At 36.3% G+C, this 24,596-nt stretch overlaps 1 protein-coding gene across 6 annotated transcripts in view; it reads left to right on the top strand.

The window, feature by feature from the left end:
* The window catches only part of mid2 (midline 2), a 160,154-nt gene that overhangs the window by 119,742 nt on the left and 15,816 nt on the right, over positions 1 to 24,596 (top strand). For all 6 annotated transcript variants that reach the window (XM_039648682.2, XM_039648684.2, XM_039648681.2 and 3 more), the window contains 5 exons: positions 7,298 to 7,405; positions 12,520 to 12,668; positions 14,526 to 14,653; positions 14,808 to 14,951; positions 23,924 to 24,085. In XM_039648682.2, the coding sequence (XP_039504616.1) occupies positions 7,298 to 7,405; positions 12,520 to 12,668; positions 14,526 to 14,653; positions 14,808 to 14,951; positions 23,924 to 24,085 (691 nt within the window). The remainder of the gene's footprint in view (positions 1 to 7,297; positions 7,406 to 12,519; positions 12,669 to 14,525; positions 14,654 to 14,807; positions 14,952 to 23,923; positions 24,086 to 24,596) is intronic.

Below are 24,596 nucleotides of genomic sequence, written 5' to 3' on the forward strand. Positions count from 1 at the left end.
CACACAATTATACACCTCAGACAAAATAGATGTCTGAGCACTGAAGATTTTCGTCTTGCTTAAAGCTGAACGCTGAAATCTCTCTAAAAGTTAGCCATCGGTCCATTGTAAGACATATAAATGTATATCACCTTTCAGCAGTTTTCAGTAAGGCTGTATTAAATTGCTAAAAAGTGAGGTATTAACACATTAACATATTTTATAATGTTGTTTTTTTATTATCAATGTTACAGTGATGTTACATGCTTAGCCCCGCCCCTTTTCAGCACTGTGCTTTTTGCGTTCCGGTTTGTATTTCCACAGCATCAATGTAATATCTTACAGATTTATTAATCCACCTCTCGTTTTAAAATCTTCTCGGCCTACTGACATTTCTTATGACATCTACTTCAAACATTACAGTGCTCATGGTAACTTTTGTTATTTCTACAATAGATAAATCCACATCACAAGCTAAGTACTTTTTGATGGCGATGTCATATATATATAGAGCTATTGCAAAAATGGAACTTTTGCATTAAGCTGTGAAATGTGGTGCATTGTGGGTGTTGTAGTCTTTCATACAAATTTCATTTTTCATACAAGTCTTTTCTCGGTCAAGAGGGCACTAAATTCAACAGATTCTTCGACTACATACAGTATATGATCCACTTTCAATACAGATTAATGTTGAAATGGGTGAAATGCTCCTTTAAGATGGTTGCGCACTTGGTCTCTGGTGCATAAGGTCTATATTTGCAGCTGCTGTGTGGTAATGATGTGGCATATTTATGCATACACATCAGCACACATGATAAACGGTTCTTTTGAAAGTCAATTAGTATTTATCTTTGAATCAAAGCTTATTAAAGGCAGGACAAACTAGGCACCAGGGATATATTTAAGCATTTTCTTGGTGTCACCTTGAACATCGACTGAATAAGTTGTTCTTACTCCAAAAATGACACTAAGATCAGCACTAAGACATCAGGCACAAGGGAAATTCAAATGTGAGCATCCTTTTTAATGACTCTGTCAGGATGGGTGTCCTTGGCGTTTGAGAAAAGAAAGCAGGTGACAAGGCATTGTTACTTCATTAGCTGAATCCGTCTTGTTGAAACCCCGGGGGACTGCATGCGTATCACGTCTCTAACCTCTGCTGAACCGCACATAAAAAAATCTCTGCATAGCACCGACTGCTTTAAGCACACAAAGAATGTAGCTCACAACTCAGCTGAGTGAGTTAGTGTTGAAGATGGCGTACAGTTTTGAAGCATTTAAAAAGCTTTCTGCAGTAAATCCCCAGCTACATGTACTGAACTCCCTCAAGGTGATTTAAAACCCTTAAGTTCCGTGTGATTTTTCTACTTAATTATTAAAGTCTAGATCCATTATTCAGGCCTGACTGTAGTAGAATAATTATTAAACAGCTTTTCAGTCATCAGATGTCTCTTGAAGGCCAGGCCTGCTTTGTCATGTTTATTTGAAAGGCACAGTAAATTATTGAGGATCAAATTAATTAGGTGCGATAATGTTAAAGCAGATTTCATGTCATATTAAATTTGTCCAAGGTTGGACCCAAAATCCCTCTGTGAACTTTGTTCTTCCTTTGAATTTATGTATGAAGTGGCATTAACAGAAAATGTGCATCAAAATGCAACATCTAGAGTTTTACTTTTCAATCAGCCAGTTAAATTCTCTTTACTCTTGCAGTCATGATAAAGTACATAATATATTCAGTTCAGTTCTATTCATACCTTAGAAAGGACCACACCTCTACTTCTCAAATAATGAATATTTTTATTAAATGATTTATGTAACTGCTTTAACAAAAAAATACAAGTTTCGCATTTATGATTATAATAAAAATGTCGCATCATTTACTCACCGTCGCTCCAAACCCTTGACTTTTTTTCTTCATGGAACTCAAAAGAAACTTTTATGAGAAATCAATGTTGTTTTATGTCCTTACAATGGACATCAGTAAGGTCAATTTGTATTTTTGTTGTTGTTTTTTCATCCCATTGACTTTCATTAAATGTACAAAGATATTTGAAACATTCTTCAAATATCTTCTAATATAAGAATGGCAAATTATGGCAAAATTTTCATAAATTTGTGTTTATTTTTTAAATCCCTTATAATGATGCTATAGTTGAGTTCCAATTGTAAGTGTATTATTGTGGCCAAACTGAGACCCAAAAAGCATACAAATCAGAATTATCTTTCATGGTAATTAACATTTTGCCACATATGCTGATAATATAATGTAAATGTGCTATGAATTATTTATGTAATAATTTAAAAAAAAAAAAATGCCCCAATTACCCAATTTAGCCAACCAAAAGACTTTGTTATGCTTTCTGCCTGTCAATCATTTTCACAAGACAGCCCATGTGAGAGATGCAGGAAGCTGTCTGGTTTTTGATGTGGATCGTTCAAGTTAAGAAGCATATTCAGCATCATTAGCAGTTTTACAGTTGCTAGTTTAAACTTGTATAAAACCTTGAATTGAGTCAATGTGTATTGAACACAAATCATTACTTTGAATCTATTTTCCCCTATAGTATATAGCTGGGCATGACCCTAAGATGTCCGTCAATAAGGGCATCATCTGGAACGCATCACTTTCTATTTTAAGGGTTACATCTGCTAACATTAGAAAATCTCAAAGCAGAATTACACAGAAACATCTGCTTGAATATAGTTCAAATAGCATTCAACGGTGAATAAATGCAATGTATTGCAGATGCAAACTCTCTACAAATTACGTTATCCAGATGAAATCATACATCAAACGGACCCTTCGGCATTTGTGCTGTATGAGAGGAACATCTGCAGAGATGTTTACAGCCGTCTGTGTAAGCGTTCTATGAAACAAAGCATATATGGCCGATTTTTTTCTATGGATTCCATTAGACAAAGTGTTTTAGGAAATGTCCTAAGAGTGTCTGTGTATAAATAACTCATGAGGGATGCTGTCAGGGGACTGAAGGTGTCTAGGGAACTTAGCACTTCCCAACTCACTTGGGAATTTCCATTTTAGCTTTGGTGATTTGAAGCCTGGACTCCATCAGTCCCTTGCTTGATATTCCAGGTGCTCTCTCTGGGCCACTGGGTTATTAGCCCTGTGGTGCAAAGGGACACTTTGTTTTGTTGCTGTTTCACCAAGTGTACATGTGTGCAGCAATGTGGTGAGGGCCTCCATGCAGTGATGCATATGCCTCTCCCTCATCCATTTTTAACAGGGCAACTTGGACTCTCTGGTGATGAGACAGGCCCCATAGGAGCGCCTTGTACAGCCGTGCACTTAGAGCACTCAGACCAGCCCCATCTGTCAGCATATGGGAAAGGTACACAGTAATCAGAGCTGCCACAGAAAAACAGACCTCTGCTCAGTGGCATCTGCTCAACAGCACTTTTGGATTGTTTATGTACCCAAACTGAACCGCTGGAGCTCATTAACAACCTTTTTATAGCGGCCAGTGTCTTTCCCGCCCTGTGGATTAGCAGATTAAGGATTTGGCAATATGAAGAGATAAAGGTCAGGAATTGATGAGCTTCGTCAATAATGAGTCTTGCGGCAGTCACCACATTCGGTGCACATTATCATCTGGGCTTAATCCAAAATGTGTGCAGGCATTCTTGAATCTTTTTATAGTTATATGTGCACACACAAAAAAAAAAATCCCCACTGCCTATGCTTGTGGAATTAATACTGCAAAAATTGTATTTTTAATTCCATAAATGGTATCTGACAGTTTGTCTTTTTTTTATACTGTATATTAGTTATTATTTTAATTATTGTATAACTCAGTTTTGCTTTTCAGGTAAATGTATCTTGCTTTAAGAATCTTGGATAACAGGACTAAAAGTGGTAATAAATGTTTGTTTGTGTGTTACTTTTTTGTATAGCACTTACAAGGAGGATTATTAATATTTCTAAAATTACTACAATATTCTGGATTAAGTCTGCAAATACCTGCAATATAGTTTTAAAGCTTTTTTATATTATTTAATATTTTTTACTTTTTTATATTATATAATTAGTTATATAATTGTATATACAGTAATGCAGTGTGTGACTGTATACACACTGTGACCTTGTTTCGCCAAAAATACTACTTTTCTGTAAAATGGTTAAACCCTTTTTTAACAATGTGTTGTCAAAGTTGATTTTGTGGATTTATATATGTTAAATTAAGTTACAAGGTTTTTTGACCAGCAAATTTCTGAGAATTTCTGTTATAAGTCTGTTTGCCGTCATTAGAGCATTTGCTGTTCCTACTTGAGGGCTCAGTTTTGTCTGCCATTTGACCAAAATCTCATGTTATTAAAGACATTATATATATATATATATATATATATATATATATATATATATATATATATATATATATATAAAGACTTTAAAGATTACGCACAGGCTAACTGGCTAACTAACTCCAACCAATACTAGACTGTTTGTATCTATATAGTGTTTTAGTAAAGAAAACTCTGTACTTATTCAAACAAACAGTTCTTTATATTTGTTGCATTGCAAACAAGCAGAGATGGTCCAAAATTAGTGCGTTGACTGACAATATGAGGATCAAAAAGGGTTACAAGGTTTAGTCACAAGCTATTTTTTTTTTTTTTTTTACTTTTTTTTTCAATAATTTTTTTATTTGGTTAAATATTTGCAAAACCCACAGAGAGACGTAAAGGGTGACTACATTTAATGATTTATAAAAAATAAAAAATGCCGAAATATGGAGATAACTAGGTTTCCGCCTAATATAATTATGTGGCGAGCAAGACAAGGCCAAGGGACGTGAGAGAGCGACGCGAGGCCGGTGTCGTGATTAATGTTGAACAACACCTGTGAGACGTATCGGTCTCGTATCTCTCACGGTCTCATCCTGCTCACCACAAATTGTAATTTTTATCTACATTGTTTATTGCATTGAACATTGAATTGACACTGCTTGATACGCATTTATAATTTATCCAAAAAAGATTACATCATGAAAATATTTGTGTACTGAATTGTTATTTGTCTTCTTTCTCACATTTATTTATCCCTCAATATTGTGTTTTACTTTACCTCCCGCCACATTTCCCTTTCATTGTCTGGATTCAGATGTATAACTTTTCAAACTACCATATTACTTTAAAATGTTTTCACCATTTCAAGCACTGGTTTTCCTTAGTTTATTAAATGGCCTACATTGCACAATGTCACAAAGGCACTATGTTAAGTTGGCAAAATGGTCCCGATGGAGCAAGCTAGGGTATTCTAAACTATATTTACATTGAATGTATTTTTATGTAGTTGTCTAATGTAGTTTTGAATACCCCAGCTTGCTCCATCGGGACCATTTTGCAACTTAACATGTTCAACGTACTGTATTAAGTTTTTAAATAAAATCCATGTTAAGTAAGTATCCAGCATAAGTATTTGTAAGGGATTGTAGACTCTTTTTATTTGGCACAAGACCCCAATCCACAATGATGCAGTATTTCCTGAGTGTCCAATAAACATTAATCCAGTCCAGAGTCCAGACCAGTCTAAATGCATAGACTAAGTGTCTGTGTGCAGCACCACAATTTATAGGTGTCAGCATGCAGCTGCCAAAGTGCGAGTCGAGTCAGCCTTCAGGGTCTTTGCTGACTTACAGCAGGCCAGAAGGGTGCGGGATTCACGGTAAAGTGGGGTCACACATCACTTCCCGACCAACCTCAGAAGAGTCCTTAATAGTCCCTAGAAAAGCTATGCGGATGTATTTAATCCCCAGTGGAAGGACGGCGTGCTAAGAGGTCTGATAAGGAACACATCAACTCTAGGAGACATCCATCACTGCTCTCGTCCACTGAGCCAGAACGCACATTGATAGTGGTGGATAGGGCAGAGAAGGTTGCTGTGCTTCAGACTAACTATATGTGTCCTCTGGCTTTTTTGATTTTTAGATATCCATTTTCTTGATCAGCTGAGCGATAGAACTGTACCAGGCATTGTGGGATCAATGACAGCGAATCATCTAAAAGAAAATAAATGAGCAACTTTGTGCAAAATACCAATCTTTCATTGTGGAAAGACTGAATGGTTGTTAAATTGGGCAGTTTGACTTAAAGTTAGCATTTTTATGACTATAACGATGCATATGTTTTAAGAATGCACAATATATCACTCACCATATCGGTTCATTTTTCATATCGGACAATACCAGTTCATTTTTAATGTTATCGTTATCTGCCTAAAACGAAAATGGTAACACTTTACAATAAGGTTCATTAGTTAAAATTAGTAAATGCATTAACTAACATGAACTAACGATGAGCAATGCATTAGTTACAGTGTTTATTAATCTTTGTTAATGTTAGTTAATACAAATACAGCTGTTCATTGTGCGTTCATGTTAGTTCACAGTCCATATAATGTTAACTAATACAACCTTTGATTTTAATAGCGTATTCGTAAATGTTGGAATTAATGAACCTTATTGCAAAGTGTTACCACGAAAATTTGTCTGATATATCGAAGCTGATAAATAATGGATTTATATAAATAATGTATCCTTCAGCTGAGACACTTCAGATGCGCACTATTCAACGTGATGGTTTTGAATGGTTTGAAAAATGAAGGAAATCACTTCAAAAAAGGAAAATACAGTTCAGTACAACATGTGCAGCAAGTCTGTCATTATAATTCTGTGTTTGGGACATGGCTTTTAATGGTGAGACTTTTGTTTTTGTAATCAGGGTCTCAAAAATGACATAAATTGGAATTAGATTCATCGGCCAATATATTGGTTATCGGCTTTTAAATATAAAGAATTATCGTTATCGGTATCGGCCAAAGTGTTCATATTGGTTCATCCCTACTATGTTTGATGAATTTATTGACTATACACAACACGTATACCCTGTGAAAATTGTCATTTTAAATGGGATCGAAGCCATGACAGTAATAAAGAATGGTGTGAATGAATTGTTTTATTAAATGTATCTCTTTATTTAGGTGTGTGCGTGTCTGATAAACACAAACAAAGTGGATCAATCTTGAATAATAATCTTTGTGTATGGATTGGGTAACACGTCAACAATGGATAAAGTACATTGATGGATTTCTGATGGGATATCACTACCTTGTGTAATTACTTACAGGGAATATCTGAGTAAGGAATGTCTGAAATGTCTGAAATGACATGGTCCACATCACTCTAGGCAGGACATTTTGCATAAACTGAAGCAGAGACGCTGGGGAAACTTATTTATCTCACTGGACTGATTAAGTGCCATTGTATTTCTTCATGCAACTCTTTGTTCTTATCTGCAGGTGAACACAGCCATGCATGAAGCCAAGCTGGTGGAGGAGTGTGATGAATTGGTGGAGATAATTCGCCAGAGGAAACAGGTCATTGCTGTCAAGATCAAAGAATCCAAGGTACAGTTTCTCTCTATTTGCACCACCGAAAAAAAAGATTAGGGCGGCCAGAATTGTAATTTTAAGGCAAACTTGTATCTCGCACTTGAGTCATATTTAGGAAGGTTTTCGATTTGCTTTTCAATTTATAAATATCAAGGTGGAAGCTAAAACTTTTTAGCTTCTTTCAATTTTCACCTAAAAATGGAAATTTCATCATTTAATTCTCATTCAAGAAGATACTTAAAAAAAAAAAAAGTTTCAGTGTTTTTTGTCCAAATAATGAATGTAAGTGGAGGTCCAGTGTTGTTTTGTACCCTTTTGACTTTCATTGTATCGACAAAAACAGTTCCTCCAAACATCTTCAACAGAAGAACGAAAGTCATGCTGGTTTGGAATGACTTGAGAGTGGGTAAATAGTGATGACAGGCTTCATTTTTTGGTGAATGTTTCCTTTAAAACACATGGGAGAGAAACATACTTTCAGAGCTCAAGCCTTCACTCTCTTAGAGAAACCTATTTGAATTTGATTTTTGACAATATGTCACAAGGCGCACAAATAAAGAGTTGACATTTCTAACACATCTTTCAGAACATGTCACTACCCCTGTTAGAGCAAGATAGAGACTGTCAGGCTCTTTTGGACCCTACGCTGTGCTGAGAGATAGGTGATGTGCCTGATGACAAGATGGAGAAAAAGCTGAGGAAATCACAGCATATTTTCCCTGTGTGAATTAAAAACTCCCCTTTTTGAGCGTGTGTAAGTTAAGGTTAAGCTGGTGCAGATGAGTAATAATATGGCTGTGAGGACATCATTTGGCTGTAGAGATCTTGTCAGAAAGTCCACAGGCCAAAGTGAGGTGGCTATCGAGTGAGGTTGCAGTGAAGTGTAAAGATACTATTTGAACAGGATTGTTGAGGTTATGACAGGAAGCTTGGCTGCTTGAAGCGGACCCTGGCCATGTGGCATGACTTAAGAAGCTTCCCTTGTGTAACAGAAACCGGGCCTAGCTAATCTTCATCAGCAAAAACATACTGTAAACAGCAGGCCAGAACACTTGACAGTACTGTTCTCCTATGGGACACTAAAAAATAGACACTTACGAATATAACTAATGCTAAACTAAAGATAAAACAATGGAATGTTAATTTGCAAGTATGAAGAAAAGGGGGATTTTTACTAGCCTGGGTTTCCCCATGCTGCCTTTCCGCAGCCTGATTTTATTCAAATTATTGATTTATTTGGTAGGTAGCCATGTTATTAGTGGGAAAATGTATAGTGAGGCAGTTGTTACAGCGAATACAACCCCTTCAGGCAGATTCAAGCAGGGTTCCTACAGGTTTCTTCAAGTTAAATTCAAGTCTTTTGAAGAACTTTTTAAGACCATTTATATAATATATTAATACCTATTTCACGTCCCTTCCAGCAAAGAAAAACAAAATCCTTGAACTTGTGTTAATTTATTTTTCAAATGTGGAATGTGTAAAAGATATGCCAAACAGGCACATTAGCAGCTAGCTGGCTAACATTAGTTGACTGAAACACGCAGGCGATGGAAAGAGTTTGTCCATTGAGAGCGTTCATGTGCTTGGACGACTTGACTCTAATGCCTTCATTCCCATTGTACCTAGCTGAATCCTAGCTTTTGTACCCAGCTTTTTTTTTTTTTTTTTTTTTGTATATAGTGCAAAAAGTTTAAAAAACGTTGCTGTCCACTAGTTTAAACCAATGACGAATAGTTTTTATCCAGCCATGCTCTATTAAATTTACATTTTCCCATAACCTCAGACTAAAACTGGTAGCTAGCTAATGTAGAACAAACTTAAAAATATAATGGCGTCAGTCATTAGTTTTTAATCAAATAGATTTTCTTTGATTTTCCGCGCTTCTCCTTTGCTTGGTGCTTTAGGTCTGTGTTGTTTTGTGTTGCAGTTTATTGTTGTGGTGCTGTAGCGTGTGAACTTCATTTACTGAAGGCATCACGTGTTCGCAGTATTTTGTACTGTGACCCGAGGCTGCGTTGCGTTCGCCACTCTTTATCAAAATAATCGTCGTTGAACAATGAGGAAAAATACAATACGGAAAAGTTACTTACGACACAATTTTCAAGACCCAGACATCAAAATTCAAGACTTTTTAAAGTCTTTTTAAGGTATTATTTTCAAATTAATAACTTCAATGCTTTTTAAGACCCTGCAGGATCCCTGTCAAGACGCCTCCGATTCGCGGGGTTGTTTTCGCTATAACAACCGTCTCGCTATACATTACTTTTTTTTATTTATTTCTATGAGGGCTGACGAGACAAAATAAGGACTGTCAAGTGTGTTTAAACAGTGCGGTACAGCAACCAAACCAGTAGCACTACCATTTTTGGAGCGCCGAAAGCGGACCTTTCACTAATGTAATGACGCAATGACGTGCACTTGCTAGCCTGTTTCGTTTACGTGTTCTCCGAATTCTAAAGAGGAGCCTCATCTAGCCCCTGAAGGAAATGACTTGGAAGGACCCGTCCTGCCAAGGAAGTATCCTTGACATTGAGAAACACATTTTGTGTATACATAAATCTCCTAAATCTTTGACACATCGTCGTCTTCATCGTCTAATTTTCTGTCGCTCTACATACGTCATCTGGTATCATTGAACCAATTGGCTATGAGCTACATGCAGACGCATTTGATAGACATTTGTAGCACCCACTAATACGGCTCTGGCCATTCGTAAACCACGCCTCAAATACGAGAAAATGAACATGTGGTTTCCAGACCACGTCTCATTCTCAATGATACATGGTCTGGCATTAGCCAGGCTAGATTTTTATAGTGCTTTACAGTACATTTGTTTTACTGTGTGTGTGCTGTGTTTGCAGTCAAAATAAATGTACTGTAAAATAAATGTAAATCAATATTCCATAAGCATAGGACTTTACACTACAGTAGGAAAATACTTGTGTCCAAATTTCTTTACCAAAACTGAAGAGTCAGATTTTGTGCTCCAGTTCATCTGTGTTGTGTTTTGTGTTTGACAGTGAGCATCCAGCACAAAGGCACTTTATCTTGACAGCCTGAATTCACGCTCTTATCAAGTAGGGATTTGAGCTACGAGACAGGCCTGCGTTTCTCTGTTTAATGTGAGAGTCCCAGACAAATGCAGTAATCTCCATCAGAAGTGTCTACGTAAGGCCTTCAGTGGTGTACTCCCGCATGGCATCCTTGAGTTGACATGCACAGCCTGCAACATGAGATTATGCCTGGTCTTTTGCAAACATCAGTAATGCAGCTACAGCACAAAGTGCCTGTAACTAGTATTAAGGAGGCTTTTGGAATCATAAACCCAGATGCACAGCATCTGTAAGATTTGATCTAAGGCTTTAGCTGTTCAGCCAGGTTTGTTACTGGTTTGTTTTTGAATGGTTTTCTATTTATTTTTTCTGATGCAGTCCAATTTTGTTATGCCGTGTAGGAAGTTCGAAACTTTTTGGCAGTAAATCATCTAATCAAAGCAAACCATTTGAAGCTGTCTTTAAGAAATGGGGTCATATTCGTATTTGATCTAATGCAATCGACTGCGGCACAGAGCAACATTTTCTTCTCTCCTATTTGCTTGATTTATCCGAATGCTTCCAACGATTCCTTCCTGTCAAACATAACTCTATTGAATTACACTGTGACATGGGCTAGATCCTGCTTAACCAATTTAACTGGCTTATTGAGGATTGGAAGCATAGCTAATGTCTCTCATTCTCTCGTAAAATAAAATATAATGTATACGCACATGAAACATGCGGTTACATGAGTGAAAGGTAATTCGTAGTGAATCTGTGGTCAGGTAATGTGGGCGGTATGAGCAAAATCTTATTTCATGCTATTGAATATATCACATTATGGCAGTGGTATATATAAGATTGCTTTATATAGCAGGAAATTATTTTATTTTTTCTGTTAATTCAACTCAGTATGTTTCATAATGAAGCATGGGATGTAGTAATGTTTATATTTGGAAAATCTAGAGAATTATATATGCTTTGCAGACCAAATGCACAACATTGCATTTGATTCATTTATTTTTGAAATGAATCTTGATGGACACAAACCAAAATATATTCTTATACACTATTTATTAAAAAAGTTTGGGCCCAGTCATTTAAAAAAAATGTCAGCAAGGATGCATTAAGTTGATCAAAACAGTAAAGACATTCATCTTGTAAAAGATCAACAAAGTTACTTTAAACTTTCGGTTCATCGACGAATCCTGTAAATAAAGTATCAATTTCCAGAAAAATATTAAGTGGCACAACTGATCTTTTAACATCTTTTAACTTTTAAACCAGCAATGATTTCATATTTAAGACATTTTCAGAAACATCTTCCCAAACTCAAACTTTTTAACAGTAGTATAAATATATAAAACAGTAAGCCTGGATTAGTGCAAACTAAGGATAATCAGAAACACTATGAATCTAATACTAGTCAATTCTAATTGGATAAGCCACATTTGAAGTCCTTTTAAAGTAGCCGAAATAAGCTGACCTGTGACCACAGTACATCAGTTAAATCTGTATTAAGTCTATATTAATGCAGAGAGAGGAATTTTCAGGGAAAATCTGAAAAGCTACCCAGCTAGACACTTGAACTATTAAACATTTAAAGCTATTTCAACATTAAATTAGATTCTTTGTTCAGCAGTGCCCTACACTTTTCTTGATAACATCTCTGAGACTTTGTCTAATTGATTTGGCTCAATACAGCATTAATATATGCATTCGATTTTCCTTTCGGAAGTTAGTTTTTAACAACATTTATATGAGTCTTTAAAGAGTGTTCTGTTTTTTTTTTTGTTTTGTTTTTTCAGTTTTTTTTTTCAGTTTTTCAGTATTCGAATCCATCACTTTATTGTTTCTCTGCTGTAATTACACAAAAAAGCAAACAAAGCAAAGCGCTCATTTAGCTCTGATTATGAGCCAAGGGGCGATAATGAGTTTTTGATTGAAAAAAAAAAAGCTCCATTAAAGGTCTATTATGTTTCAAACATCTTGGAAAACGTAAACATACGTAATATTAATAGCTTAACAAGTTGCGAAAACAGCCCCATACATTTATCTCTCAATAGATTGTAATAGGTTTGTGTGTGGGTTTAGGTGATGAAGTTGAGGAAGTTGGCTCAGCAGATTGCGAACTGCAGACAGTGCCTGGAGCGCTCGAGTGCCCTCATCACACAGGCTGAGCACAGCCTGAAGGAGAACGACCACGCCCGCTTTCTCCAGACGGCCAGGAATGTGGCTGAGAGGTGAGACTGCACACACACACACACACACACACTTGCACATCTTACCGCTGCCAGCGTGAAGGCAACTTTCAGCTACTCTGCACATTTCCTGGTGTCGCCCCCTCCTTTCAGCTCCGTTGCTTGTGGCTTATATTCACAATAATACAAAATATGCCTTCAGGACTCAATATTTAACTAGATTTGTGCAGCATCAGGTGTGGAGAAAGACTTTGAGGTGTCATGCGTTTTACAAAACTGGGATTTTTCTTGTGCTGTCTGACTGTCATCTATCAAACCTTTGCTATTATAAGCCTTATCATCACCTCTCCAAATGCCTTTTTTGGCTTTTTGCAATACTGATTGTTAGGATGAGTCAGCTTTCTAATGCATCCGTTCAAGCGCACATGCCTTACGGTGATACAACAGTGTGTGAGAACAGTCAAATGCACTTCTTGGTAAAAATGCCTGTCTTGGTGAGCAATGCATGTAAGCAATGCATGTGACATATCTGTGCATTAGACCGTGTAGATGCAACATAATAGACCTGATGCTGGGTGTATAATATTATTAATAAAACAACAATTTTGACATAAAAGAAGAAAAAAAATGTTCTGTACTTGTGACTGTTCACTTTATATGTACTGTCATATATGTTTATGTGTGTGTGTGTGTGTGTATATATATATGTGTGTGTGTGTTATTATTACTATATTTATTATTAATTAGGGCTGTCAAACGATTAATCACGATTAATCGCATGCAAAATAAAAGTTTGTGTTTACGTAATATATATGTGGGTGCATAATTATTTTGTACATATATAAATACACACACACATGCATGTATATTTAAGAAAGAAAAATATTATTTATATATGAAATATTTATATATAATATAAATGATATATAAATCTAAATACAGTTTATACATGAAGATATTTATTAAAAATGTACATGCATGTGTGTATTTATATATACCTGTATATACTGTATATAATAATTATACACAGTGCACCCACATATATCACGTAAACACAAACTTTTATTTTGTATGCGATTAATCGCGATTAATCATTTGACAGCCCTATTATTAATATTTAAATTAATTAATCGCGATTAATCGTTTGACAGCCCTATTATTAATATTTAAATTAATATTTCAACAGGCAGTGTAAACCAAGGAGTATGGTCAACAGCATTTGTGTGTATTGTAGAACCTTAAAATGTCATTGGTTTTAAGTATCCCTACTGACTGTACTGTCTTTTATATTATTTGAATTTGCCGAACACATTTCTCTGCATTTGAGTGTGTCCTGCTGTGGCAAAAAAATCATTAACCAACCAATATCACTGCGTAAGAGACATTCTGAGACAAACTGTCATTGTAAAATGATTTATTCTTGCAAGAGTAGGTTCAGTCTGACACACAGAAGTTACGCTGTGCATGAGATTGACAAAGATAGGAAGAGATGAGACGGCCTTTATACTATTTTCAAGGTTGTTCTTTATAAGTTGTGTCCAGGTAAGGTCCTTTCTGCTGTTCTGTTTCTACAAGGACAAAACTAATACTAAAATAAACTGGCCAAAACTTAACGGCCCTCAAGGTCAGAGGTCCTGTCCCATATGTTCCTGAAATGTCACGCACAAGCACGGTCGTACACATGTATATCTCTACTCATTGAATAGGTTCAAACAGAAGCACACGGCTCAGACTACCTGGCAATCTTCACTACTGATCGATGTACGATTAAAGCAGGCCAGATGCTGTTTATATTTCTGTCTCTTTGGGTGAAATCACATCCAGCCTACTGCCTGTAAATAGGCTGTTGTAAATAGAAACATTTATAAATTAATTGCCAGTGCCTCTCTTTCCACACAGAGTTGCCATGGCCACCGCCTCCTCCCAGGTCCTCATCCCAGATGTCAATCTGAACCAGGCTTTTGACAATTTTGCCCTTGATTTCTCCAGAGAAAAGAAAATCTTGGAAGGACTGGATTACTTGACAGGTAAAATCAGTGAGAAATCTGAAACCACCTTCAACAAGTGCGTTCCTTGTATCTAGTGCAAAGTTAATGAATACATGGCCAGAATTACATCAGCCATCCTTTTTTTCAGAACCAAATCAATACATCCTGTCTTGACGCTTGCCTTCTTTTCCAGCACCCAACCCTCCCTCTATACGTGAAGAGCTCTGCACAGCCTCTCATGACACCATTACAGTGCACTGGACTTCTGAAGATGAATTCAGCGTCACCTCCTATGAGCTTCAGTACACCATCTACACTGGCCAGACCAACTTCATCAGTGAGTCTAAATACATGCCTTACACAGCACAGGTTCTCACTCTTTTACCATCCATCCCTCATTTACTTTTCAACAGCTTTTACTTCTGTACACAACCTGTACATTAGAGATTCTAGTATCATCAAGTGGCATTACAAAGGCTGAATAGGAACATTTTGCAACTTTTGTAAAGAATAAACACAATACCCTAAATATTATAGAAAACATGCATATGACTTTTTTTTTTCTTCAGTTCATTTGTATATACATATATATATTTGTGTGTGTGTGTGTGTGTGTGTGTGTGTGTGTGTGTGTGTGTGTGTACATACCTTTCAGAAGTGTATGATCTGTAAGAATTTTTTTGTTTTTTGAAGAATTCCTATATGCTCACAAAAGCTACATTTATTCAATTTTTCAATCATTCATTGATCAAAATTTCTTTTTGTTTCTATTTAAATGTATTTTAAAATGTAATTTATTCTTCGACATTACTGCAGACTTCAGTGTCATATGATCCGTTAGAAGTCATTCTAATATGTGGATTTGATGCTCAAGAAACATTTATTACTATTAATGTTAAAATATAGTTTTGTGTAAATTGTGAAAATATTTTTTTTCAGGATTCTTTGATGAATAAAAACAATATTATTTGAAATTGATTGTTACTTTTGATCAATTTAATGATCTGCCTGAATAAAAGTTTTAATTTTTAAAAAAATCTTACGACTTTTCAACAGTAGTTTATAATTTTATTATTTTTATATTATTTGTTACATTTAGCCTTTTATTCCATAATTTGCATTGTTTTAAGCACAAAAACTACTGCTATATACCCATAAAAATGCTAAAGGAATCATAGCATTTTAGCACACATGTTCCCCCATATATATTTTTTTTTCTGCACTTGTAAATAAAAGTAGTAAGTCTATGTTTTACATATGTGTGAAGTGAAAGAGTTGTTTTAATTGCTTGAAGGCCAGTGAAGCACTCTGACAGGCATACTGAACAAGAAAGAGTCATCATTTTCTTCTCTCGCTCTCTCACTCGCAAACCTGCTCCTCGTTCCCATTCAGCCCGCTTCAGTAAATAACAGTATATTCATTTCAACCACTGATGGTTTAGAGGCCCAGGCATCCACAGAGACTCCTTAGAGGATACAAACCAACAGACACAGAAATGGAGAGCAGTGCTTTCTTCCCAGACCTTTTTACAGCATTGCGTCTTTGAATGCGGATGCCTAAATGCTCCAATTCTTAGATGCGTACTCTTCACTCCCATGAGAAGAAATGTAAGCCTTTGCTCGTGCATTTTCTCAGCCAATGGCCAAGTCAGGAAAAGTGGCTCTGAAATATACTCCAGCCCCCAGTCAAGATCTATCCGCTTTAGATGGATTTCCTTCTGTGGGGAGCTTCAATCATGTGTAGTTACAAGGCATTTTTAATGGAATCGTATTTTTATATTGTTTTGTTATTGTTTTTTCATGTTTGCAGGCCAGTGAAACTGATGGCTTGTTTTATGTTCCCTTTAGCAAAAGCGTATTACATTTCGCAAGCCTTCAGTAAAAGCATCATATTAAGGTCTCAGGCTGGACAACATGCAGGATCTTTTTCATAACGATCGTTTACTGTGATCCGTCAGTATGCACGCCAGCAGCATTCTTTTGACATACAAAACAGTCATGTGCTATGTAAAAATCAATACTTTTCCCCTGCAATGCACTCGAGTCCAATAATGTGTAATTGCACAGCTGCCATGACTGGAAAGCCAAGCTTTCGTGATCAATTAAAGCTGCCTAGAATTCATATGCATCCGCCAAAACATTGTTTTTTCTCTGCTTTGTCATTTGGGAAGAGAGTCGTTCGAAGTGCTGTTGAAAGAGTGGCTCAGGTTTATCATCAGGCCTGGGAAAGTGAGGGCACTGGTCTGGCATCAGCCCTGATGAGATCTGACATGAGCTAATGCTCTTTGCTCCGCTCTCATTGTGACATTGATTGATAGTGATACAAGCCGCCGGACTGGCATGCTAACCTGCGGCAAACAGTATGCAAATGCTGCTGTCCTTGCGGAGGAAACGGGCCACATCACCTAATCTGACGTGCGCACTTCTAGCTCAGGGATGCGTGCCGTGACTCAAAGGTAGTTTGTAGAAAACGGGAGAGACGTGGATGTTGCGAGGGCCAGAAAACATGTGGTCGAACAACTGTAAAGCTGACAGTTCTTGCAAACGCAATGAGGTCAAACCAGTCTAACAAATGACTATTATGGTCATCTGATTTTGCCTTGTTTTCCTGCAAAACTCAAAGGAAATTTAAGGGATGCATACTTCTGTGCAACACAAAAAGAATATATATTCTTTTTATATATAAAAGAATATATATATATATATATATATATATATATATATATATATTCGCTTTGAACCTTCGGTACAAGGCTTTCGGTTCGGTTTTCGGTACACATTTTTTAACCAAACGGTTCGTTGGACCATTGTTCCTGCTGACCAAAATTTCGTTATTTCAAATGTAGGCGTGTTGCGCGTGGTAAATGCGCTCATAATGTAAGAGATGCTGGCATGACCACAACGTTGCCCAACATCAAATGGCAAATGTAATGTAAGGGGAACGAAACTGAGCTACTCGTTATTGTGTGGTTGACTGACCGTTTATCAGTTTAGACCAATGCAGCCAAATCCTGTAATAAAAATATTTGAGTTCGCCACTAAAGTAATAACATCGCTGCGAGATCTAGTGAGAAACATTTACATTTCTCCGTTATTAACGAATCAAACAGCGCTGACGTGGAAATCAGGAACACACGTTGTGCCATGAATGAACTATCCAGTGTCCACAGATCACCAACATTCACCATGGATTTACTGTATTACACTACTAACTGTAACCATTGAAGTTTGGCAGGAATAGTAGGCTATAATGCTTTCAAGTAACATCACATCGGTTTTATTTTGACATTATGAATAAAATTGCCCTCAAATGTCAATCTGAACTAAAATAAACCTTTGTTTATAACTACTACAATATTACATTTCATTTTGTTTAAGGAGCTGTTTTGTTTTTGTTTTTAAGCTCCTAAGAAAAGTCAAGTATAGCTCCATCATTGCTTAAAGTTAAAAAGAAAAATCATACTTTATGATGTTAGTTTTAATAAAAATATAATTTAAAAAATTAAATCAAAATTAAATCTTTCTTTTTGCTGTATTGGAAACGTACCAAACCGTATCGAACCGAACAGTGACACAAGTGTATCGTAACGAACCGAACCATGAATTTTGTGAACCGTTACACCCCTAATATATATATATATATATATATATATATATATATATATATATATATATATGAAGAGCTCTTTTCCAAAACGCTATAAATCCATTTCAATAGTTTTCAGGAAAACTACATTTTTTACCTAGACCCACACATTTTGTGAATATTCAAATTATCCTGTTTAAATGTTTTATTGGTTCAGTCTGAACATTTTGAACAATAATTATTAAATCAAACAACAATATTGTTAATGATAATTTAAAAGTTAATTTTATTTTTTTCCAAAACGCTATAAATCGAAATAAACCTCAAACAAATAGTACCAATTTCAACATATGCATGAAAAAAAACAAATTATTAATACCAATTTCAACATATGCATGAAAAAACGAATTATTAAAAATGATCAATATATGATAACGATATTCAAAAAAGGGATGGGCACCCCTCCAGCACATGCACACACACACACAGGCTACATAACATGTGAGCAAAGCGGAGCAGCATGACGCTTAAATATAAGTTAAAAAAAAAAAAAAAAAAAAAAATAAACGTTTCACATTTGTTTTTAATAATATTACATTACTTATTTTTATTATTTCATCTATGTTGAGTAGGCTATGAAAAGGGAACCGCATGAGATGAGTAAGATAGGATCAAAATTCAAAAGCTGCCCAATATCGGAAAATATTTGGAGTGCGTCAGACATGATTTTGACCACTTATTAAGTTTTGTTTTGTAGAAAGCTTGTAAATTTCGTTTCATATAAATTGTATCTTCATTTTAATAAATGTTTCATCGACAAATTGACTGGATTAATACATTAGAAGTAAATATCAGACAATATAATCAGGACACAGAGGCGCGCAGGTGAACCGGAGCGCGTCTCATAATATGAACCGAAACACCGCGATGCTTGCCTCACACAGGCCTGAGAACTAAGCTACAGAAAGCTTTAAATATCTACTTTTAAACAAAACAATTAAAAACTAAAATAAATTGGCAACTCTCTGCGTATGTAGGCTAATTCGAAGTATGCGTTTCTCTATGCGCGTTCACTGCGAAGATGGCGAGTAAGCATCATCAACTTTATCTTTGTTGCTGACACTGACAGAAAACACTAGTTTATTAATAAACAATTCAAATGTTTCATGCATAATCATTACTTTTGCCGGTTCTTTGTGGCAAGCTTTATGCATACGTTGAGATGCGGAATATGCAATTAAAAACGCTCATATGGTTTCTCTCCCATTTAATTAAATCAATATATGTGATTACTGATAATACAAATGGCTTAAATGATCTACTACTAGTCGACTAGAAAACTGGGACTCATTTTGAGGAATGAATGAACATAATAAACCTCTGTTCAGAGTGCTGCCGTGCTGGATTGTGTAGAGCGCTCATTGAATTTGAGGATTTATCGTGTTTAGGCTAAAAACAGGGCTGGTGCTTATCGCGGCTTGGGAAGAAACTGTATCTTGCAGTACATTTTAAACAAGGAAATATAGCGATTCGGCATGAAACGTTGATAGAGCAGTGAAAGGGTTCTGTCCGCAGCAGAATGACACGACAAACTCATTTTTTTTAAAAATGTCGTTTAACGCGTTTTGGAAAAGAGCTCTTCATATATATATATATATATTCATTTTTGTGAGATACTGTCTATATATATATATATATAGTCAGTATCTCACAAAAATGAGTACACCCCTTACATTTCAGCATTTTAGTATATCTTCTCAAGGGACAACACTAAAGAAATGAAACTTGGATATATTTTAGAGTAGTCATTGTGCTGCTTGTATCGCAGTATATTTTTACTGTCCTGTCCTCTAAAAAAATAACTCAACATACAGCCATTATTGTCAAAATAGCTGGCAACAAAAGTGAGTACACCCTAAGTGATAATAGCTGTACGTTGTTTACGCATGAAAAGCCACATGTCCTATTCATCATGTTTATGTTTTTGTCAGCTTGACGGGACCATACAAAAAAAATGTTTATCTTGTATTAGAACAGTTACAATTTGGGCTCTGAGTACAATTCTCTCAAACTGACCACTAGATGTTTTTTTGAGAATTATAGAGGATTTGAGAATTAGAATGGTTGCTCCCCACACAGATTACCTAGGCTATAATGTTTGTTGAAATGTGAGGGGTTTTATATATACAATTTGTATACACACAGACACATGATATAAATACACACTTCTGTTAGATGCGATTAGTCAGCTTGGCTGCACTAATATATACAATATACTGTATATATTATATTTGTCTAGAGTGGTTGTCAATAATCACCTAAATGGTTTTGCCCAGTCCTGATCTTTTATCTACATTTGTATTTGTATCTGTTTATTTATAACTTCTAGATTGCACGTATTCATTTTTCGTTGTATTTTATTCTGGTCTGGTAATGGGTTTAGTGCAGACAGCTGGTGACCTTTAGCTGTCTAATATATGTTTATTCATTCTCAGAGGTAAGTTTTGTTGATTGTGGAGCTCATATGAATTGGTTTTGATGAAAAAAAAAACTGCAATCAGCTCTGACATGTTAGAAAAATACCTATAAAATCTATTCCAAGGAGAAATATTAATAGGAAATATATTGTTTGCTTATTTGAGGTCAAACTAATGTGTTTAGAAGGCCAGCATGAGTGTAGAAGGTAGACAGAATCAAGTTTTAGCTTACTTACTATTTGACTTTCAGCTGTTTTCACAATGTTTACAAATTAGAGAGGATGTAAAACTACTCTTGAAGATGTAGCTTACCTTATTGCTTAAATTTCATGCTTAAAGTTGAACGCAGCTTTCTGGTTGATGCACACCTCTGTGACATTCTCACAATTTTCCCAATATTCATGTCCTGCTTCTATGATTTATCTTCAGCCCTGCTGGTGGATATTGCTCATCTTATATCTCAAGTGAATTTCAAAGCAGAGATAGTCACAGGATTGGTCAGCCAGGCATTGATTAGGTGTCATATTATGTTTTCTTGATGCTGTTGGCCATCGTAAGACGGTGGATCTTGCTGCAGGGTATCCGTTGCTTTTTGGGGCGTTATTATTTGACAGCGGTTACTGCCAAAGCCTAGGTCTTTGTACCTTAAGATATTCATAAGCTGGGCTTTGGAGAGATGCCCAAGAATGTGAATGTGAAATGAAGACACAGTCCACAGTGGCCACCGATGAGAAGTGGGACTTTGTTGAAGTGAATTTAACTGTATGTTTTTTCTGGGCGTAGGAAAATGCATTTATGTGGAATCATACCGCATACACATACATGCATAATGCACTAGGATTAATTCTTAACTATGTGTCTTATTGGCATTGGTGACATAGATCTAAACACGTGCACAGTCACGGAAACACACACACACACACAATAAAAGCATCAAAGGCTAGTTTAGATTTGCCGACAGTATTGGGAGCAACCCCGTTCCAGTCTTGTGTTTCGGCTCCCTTTCATCTACCTACACACACACACATACACACTCACTTATGCACTGTCTAGGATCCCTATTCACACTGTTTTTTTTTTTTTTTTTTAGCCAGTGACACATACCTTCATCTGAACCTCTTTGAAGTCTCTCTCCCTCTGAATGTCAAACAACAGTGGAGAATTTACAATATAAGCAGCATATTGTAGTCTGTTATTCTAATTCGATTCATCAAACAACAACATCAAACGCCTTTTTGTTATAGACGTGGATCAAATGAGTTTTGATCATGAAAAAATATTAGCGGCATGCAGATACTTGAAGAAAATGGTTGATACATTACAAGCTTTGTTTTCGTTTTTATCCCGTGATCATTTACTTGCATACATAGAGATATAATTTGCAATTGGATTTATGAGCAGCCAACAATTCATTAGACGTGGTTTATATTCAGCTGAATGATGCAGTAAATATCTTTGCGAAAATGGATACTTTTATCTCCTGAAAGCCATTTTCTTTAATGGTTGAACGATATGGATTTTTATAATACTGATCTAGAAAGCAGGCTGGCCAGTGGCTAAATATGAAGGGTTCAGATGCAAAAGCCTCTAAATGCCATTTGAAATTTTCTTCTTTAATGATGATTTTTATCAAACTTGTATATTTAAGTTCACTAATTTTACTTAAATGACAATGATAACTACCTATTAATTGTTATTTAAATGAAATTACTGAACTTAAATATACAAGTTTGATAAAAATCATCATTAAAGAAGAAAATTTCAAATGGCATTTAGAGGCTTTCGCATCTGAACTCTTCATATATTGTTGTTAGGGTTTTAAGCGCATAGCCGATACCTTGAGTGGCAATGTCAGTGGTTTTAAATGGGTCATATAATGCCATTTTCATTAGTTATTTTGATTCTTTAGGGTCTAAATTAAAAGTTTGTTATATACTTTATTTAAAAATTATCATTAGTATTGTAAGAAAACACTAATTTTACCTTGTCAAAACCATGGCGTTTCAATGCATATGCCTTTAAATGATAATGAGCTTCGCTCACTCCGCCCCTCTGTTCTGAGGCGTTTTGACACAACGCACGTGGAGTGTTGCCTTGACAGTTGAGAGCATATTTTGGAGAAAGAATGGCAGCGGGAGTCTCTGAGGACACATCTGTGTAATCATATCAGTATGAACCGGAGTCGGACCCGGAACAAGATGACGGCCGCAAAGAAGTTTGACAATTAAGGCTCGAACAGGACGTTTCTGAATGGACATTTCCGAACGCTAAGTATTTACTGATGTATACGTACTCAGTTTGTAATAACACAAAATATACCATAATATACCCTGAGTGTAAACCTTAGCCATATTCATCATGAAGCGTGCAAGCGATTTGCAAAATTGAATATAAAGGTTAATACAATTTTACACTCACTTCTTCTGGAGGTGCAGCAGGGACATGAATAGTTGGTACCAATTCTTTTTTTCAGGAGTTGCTTCTTAGCAAAACCAGCTTTATACTGAGTCTGACCCTCGTTTATAAAGCAGTCTGGTGAGAAAAGATTTGTGAATCGCGCAAACATGAAAGCATTGACGTTGCTCGTTGGGAATGTCCCTTTTAAAAACAAAACTCAGCCATTATGTCTTCATCGGTTCGGATTTAGGAACATGACTGCTCTGTTCATTATTACACCCAAGTACAGAACTCCACATTCTGCTCCAGCGTATTAACAATGACAGACTATGATGACAGGGTGGGGAATATACATTCTTTGGCGGGGATTTGTTGAAACGCTGCTGTCAATCAACAATCGTGGGAGGGGTGTCCGATTTAGTGACGTCACACGGCCGAACGGCTTGATTTGAGACTGGGAAAAACATATAAGGAGATTAAAACAAAAACACTGGATGGAGTTTATCAGTACAATCAACTAAGAAAAAAAAATAAAAAGTGCTTATACCCTTATATGACCCCTTTAATGGAAGTGTTGATGTTTCCTAAGGGCATTCTGGGCAAATGGTTCACCATGAGAGACTGGCTTGGGGGGCATCTCTACTTGCCTGAGGCAAACATCCGGAGTCTCTCTCCGAACGTGTGCTATCTGTATTTTCATATCAAACAGAAATAGACATGCCTCGAATAATGAACTTCATATGTACCATTCCCTTTTTAGAATCACAATGTGTTCAAATATTTATTTGCACGTGGTGATTATTGCACCAGCATCTGTCATTAATGTTGTTCTCTTTCTCTTTCCTTGCAGGTCTGTATAACTCTGTAGATAGCTGGATGATTGTTCCCAATATCAAGCAGAATCACTACACAGTCCATGGCTTGCAGAGCGGCACCCGTTACATCTTTTTCGTCAAGGCTATCAACCAGGCAGGCAGCAGAAACAGTGAACCTGCTCGCCTCAAAACCAACAGTAAGTCCAGTGTGATGCAAGGATCAATAGACCACATGCTAGTGGTCTGTATCAGTAGCTGGTGCCAATATCTAGAAAGTTGTAACTTTGTGGGCAGGTCTTGGGCGCTGTTGCTATTTTACCGGTGGGATAAATGACTCTTGCGCCAGGCTCAAGTTTAAAAGGGGTTGGTCTGAAGTAGCCTCATTATTCATAGGTGTGGTTTGGGCGTAACGTGAAATAAACCAATCAGAGTGTCATCCAACATACCCTTTAAGAGCAGGTGTGCATGTTGCATGACGGATAGTTATTATAACGGCGGTTTTACCAGGCGCGCACCAAGAACGTTTACAGCCGATGAGACTGACGTTCTTGTCAGGGCAGTGAAAGACAGAGATGTGACGTTGTATGGGGATGGGAGAAACCCACCCAAATCAGAGTCGGTTAAACATTACATATGTTTCTTGCCACTATTGGGCTAACAGTTCGGATCCTTCAGTACTACAATTAGTCTTAAAAAAATATGCCCTCT

This window comes from Pimephales promelas, chromosome 9, assembly GCF_988280905.1.
Source record: "Pimephales promelas chromosome 9, fPimPro1.hap1.1, whole genome shotgun sequence".
Classification (NCBI taxonomy): domain Eukaryota; kingdom Metazoa; phylum Chordata; class Actinopteri; order Cypriniformes; family Leuciscidae; genus Pimephales; species Pimephales promelas.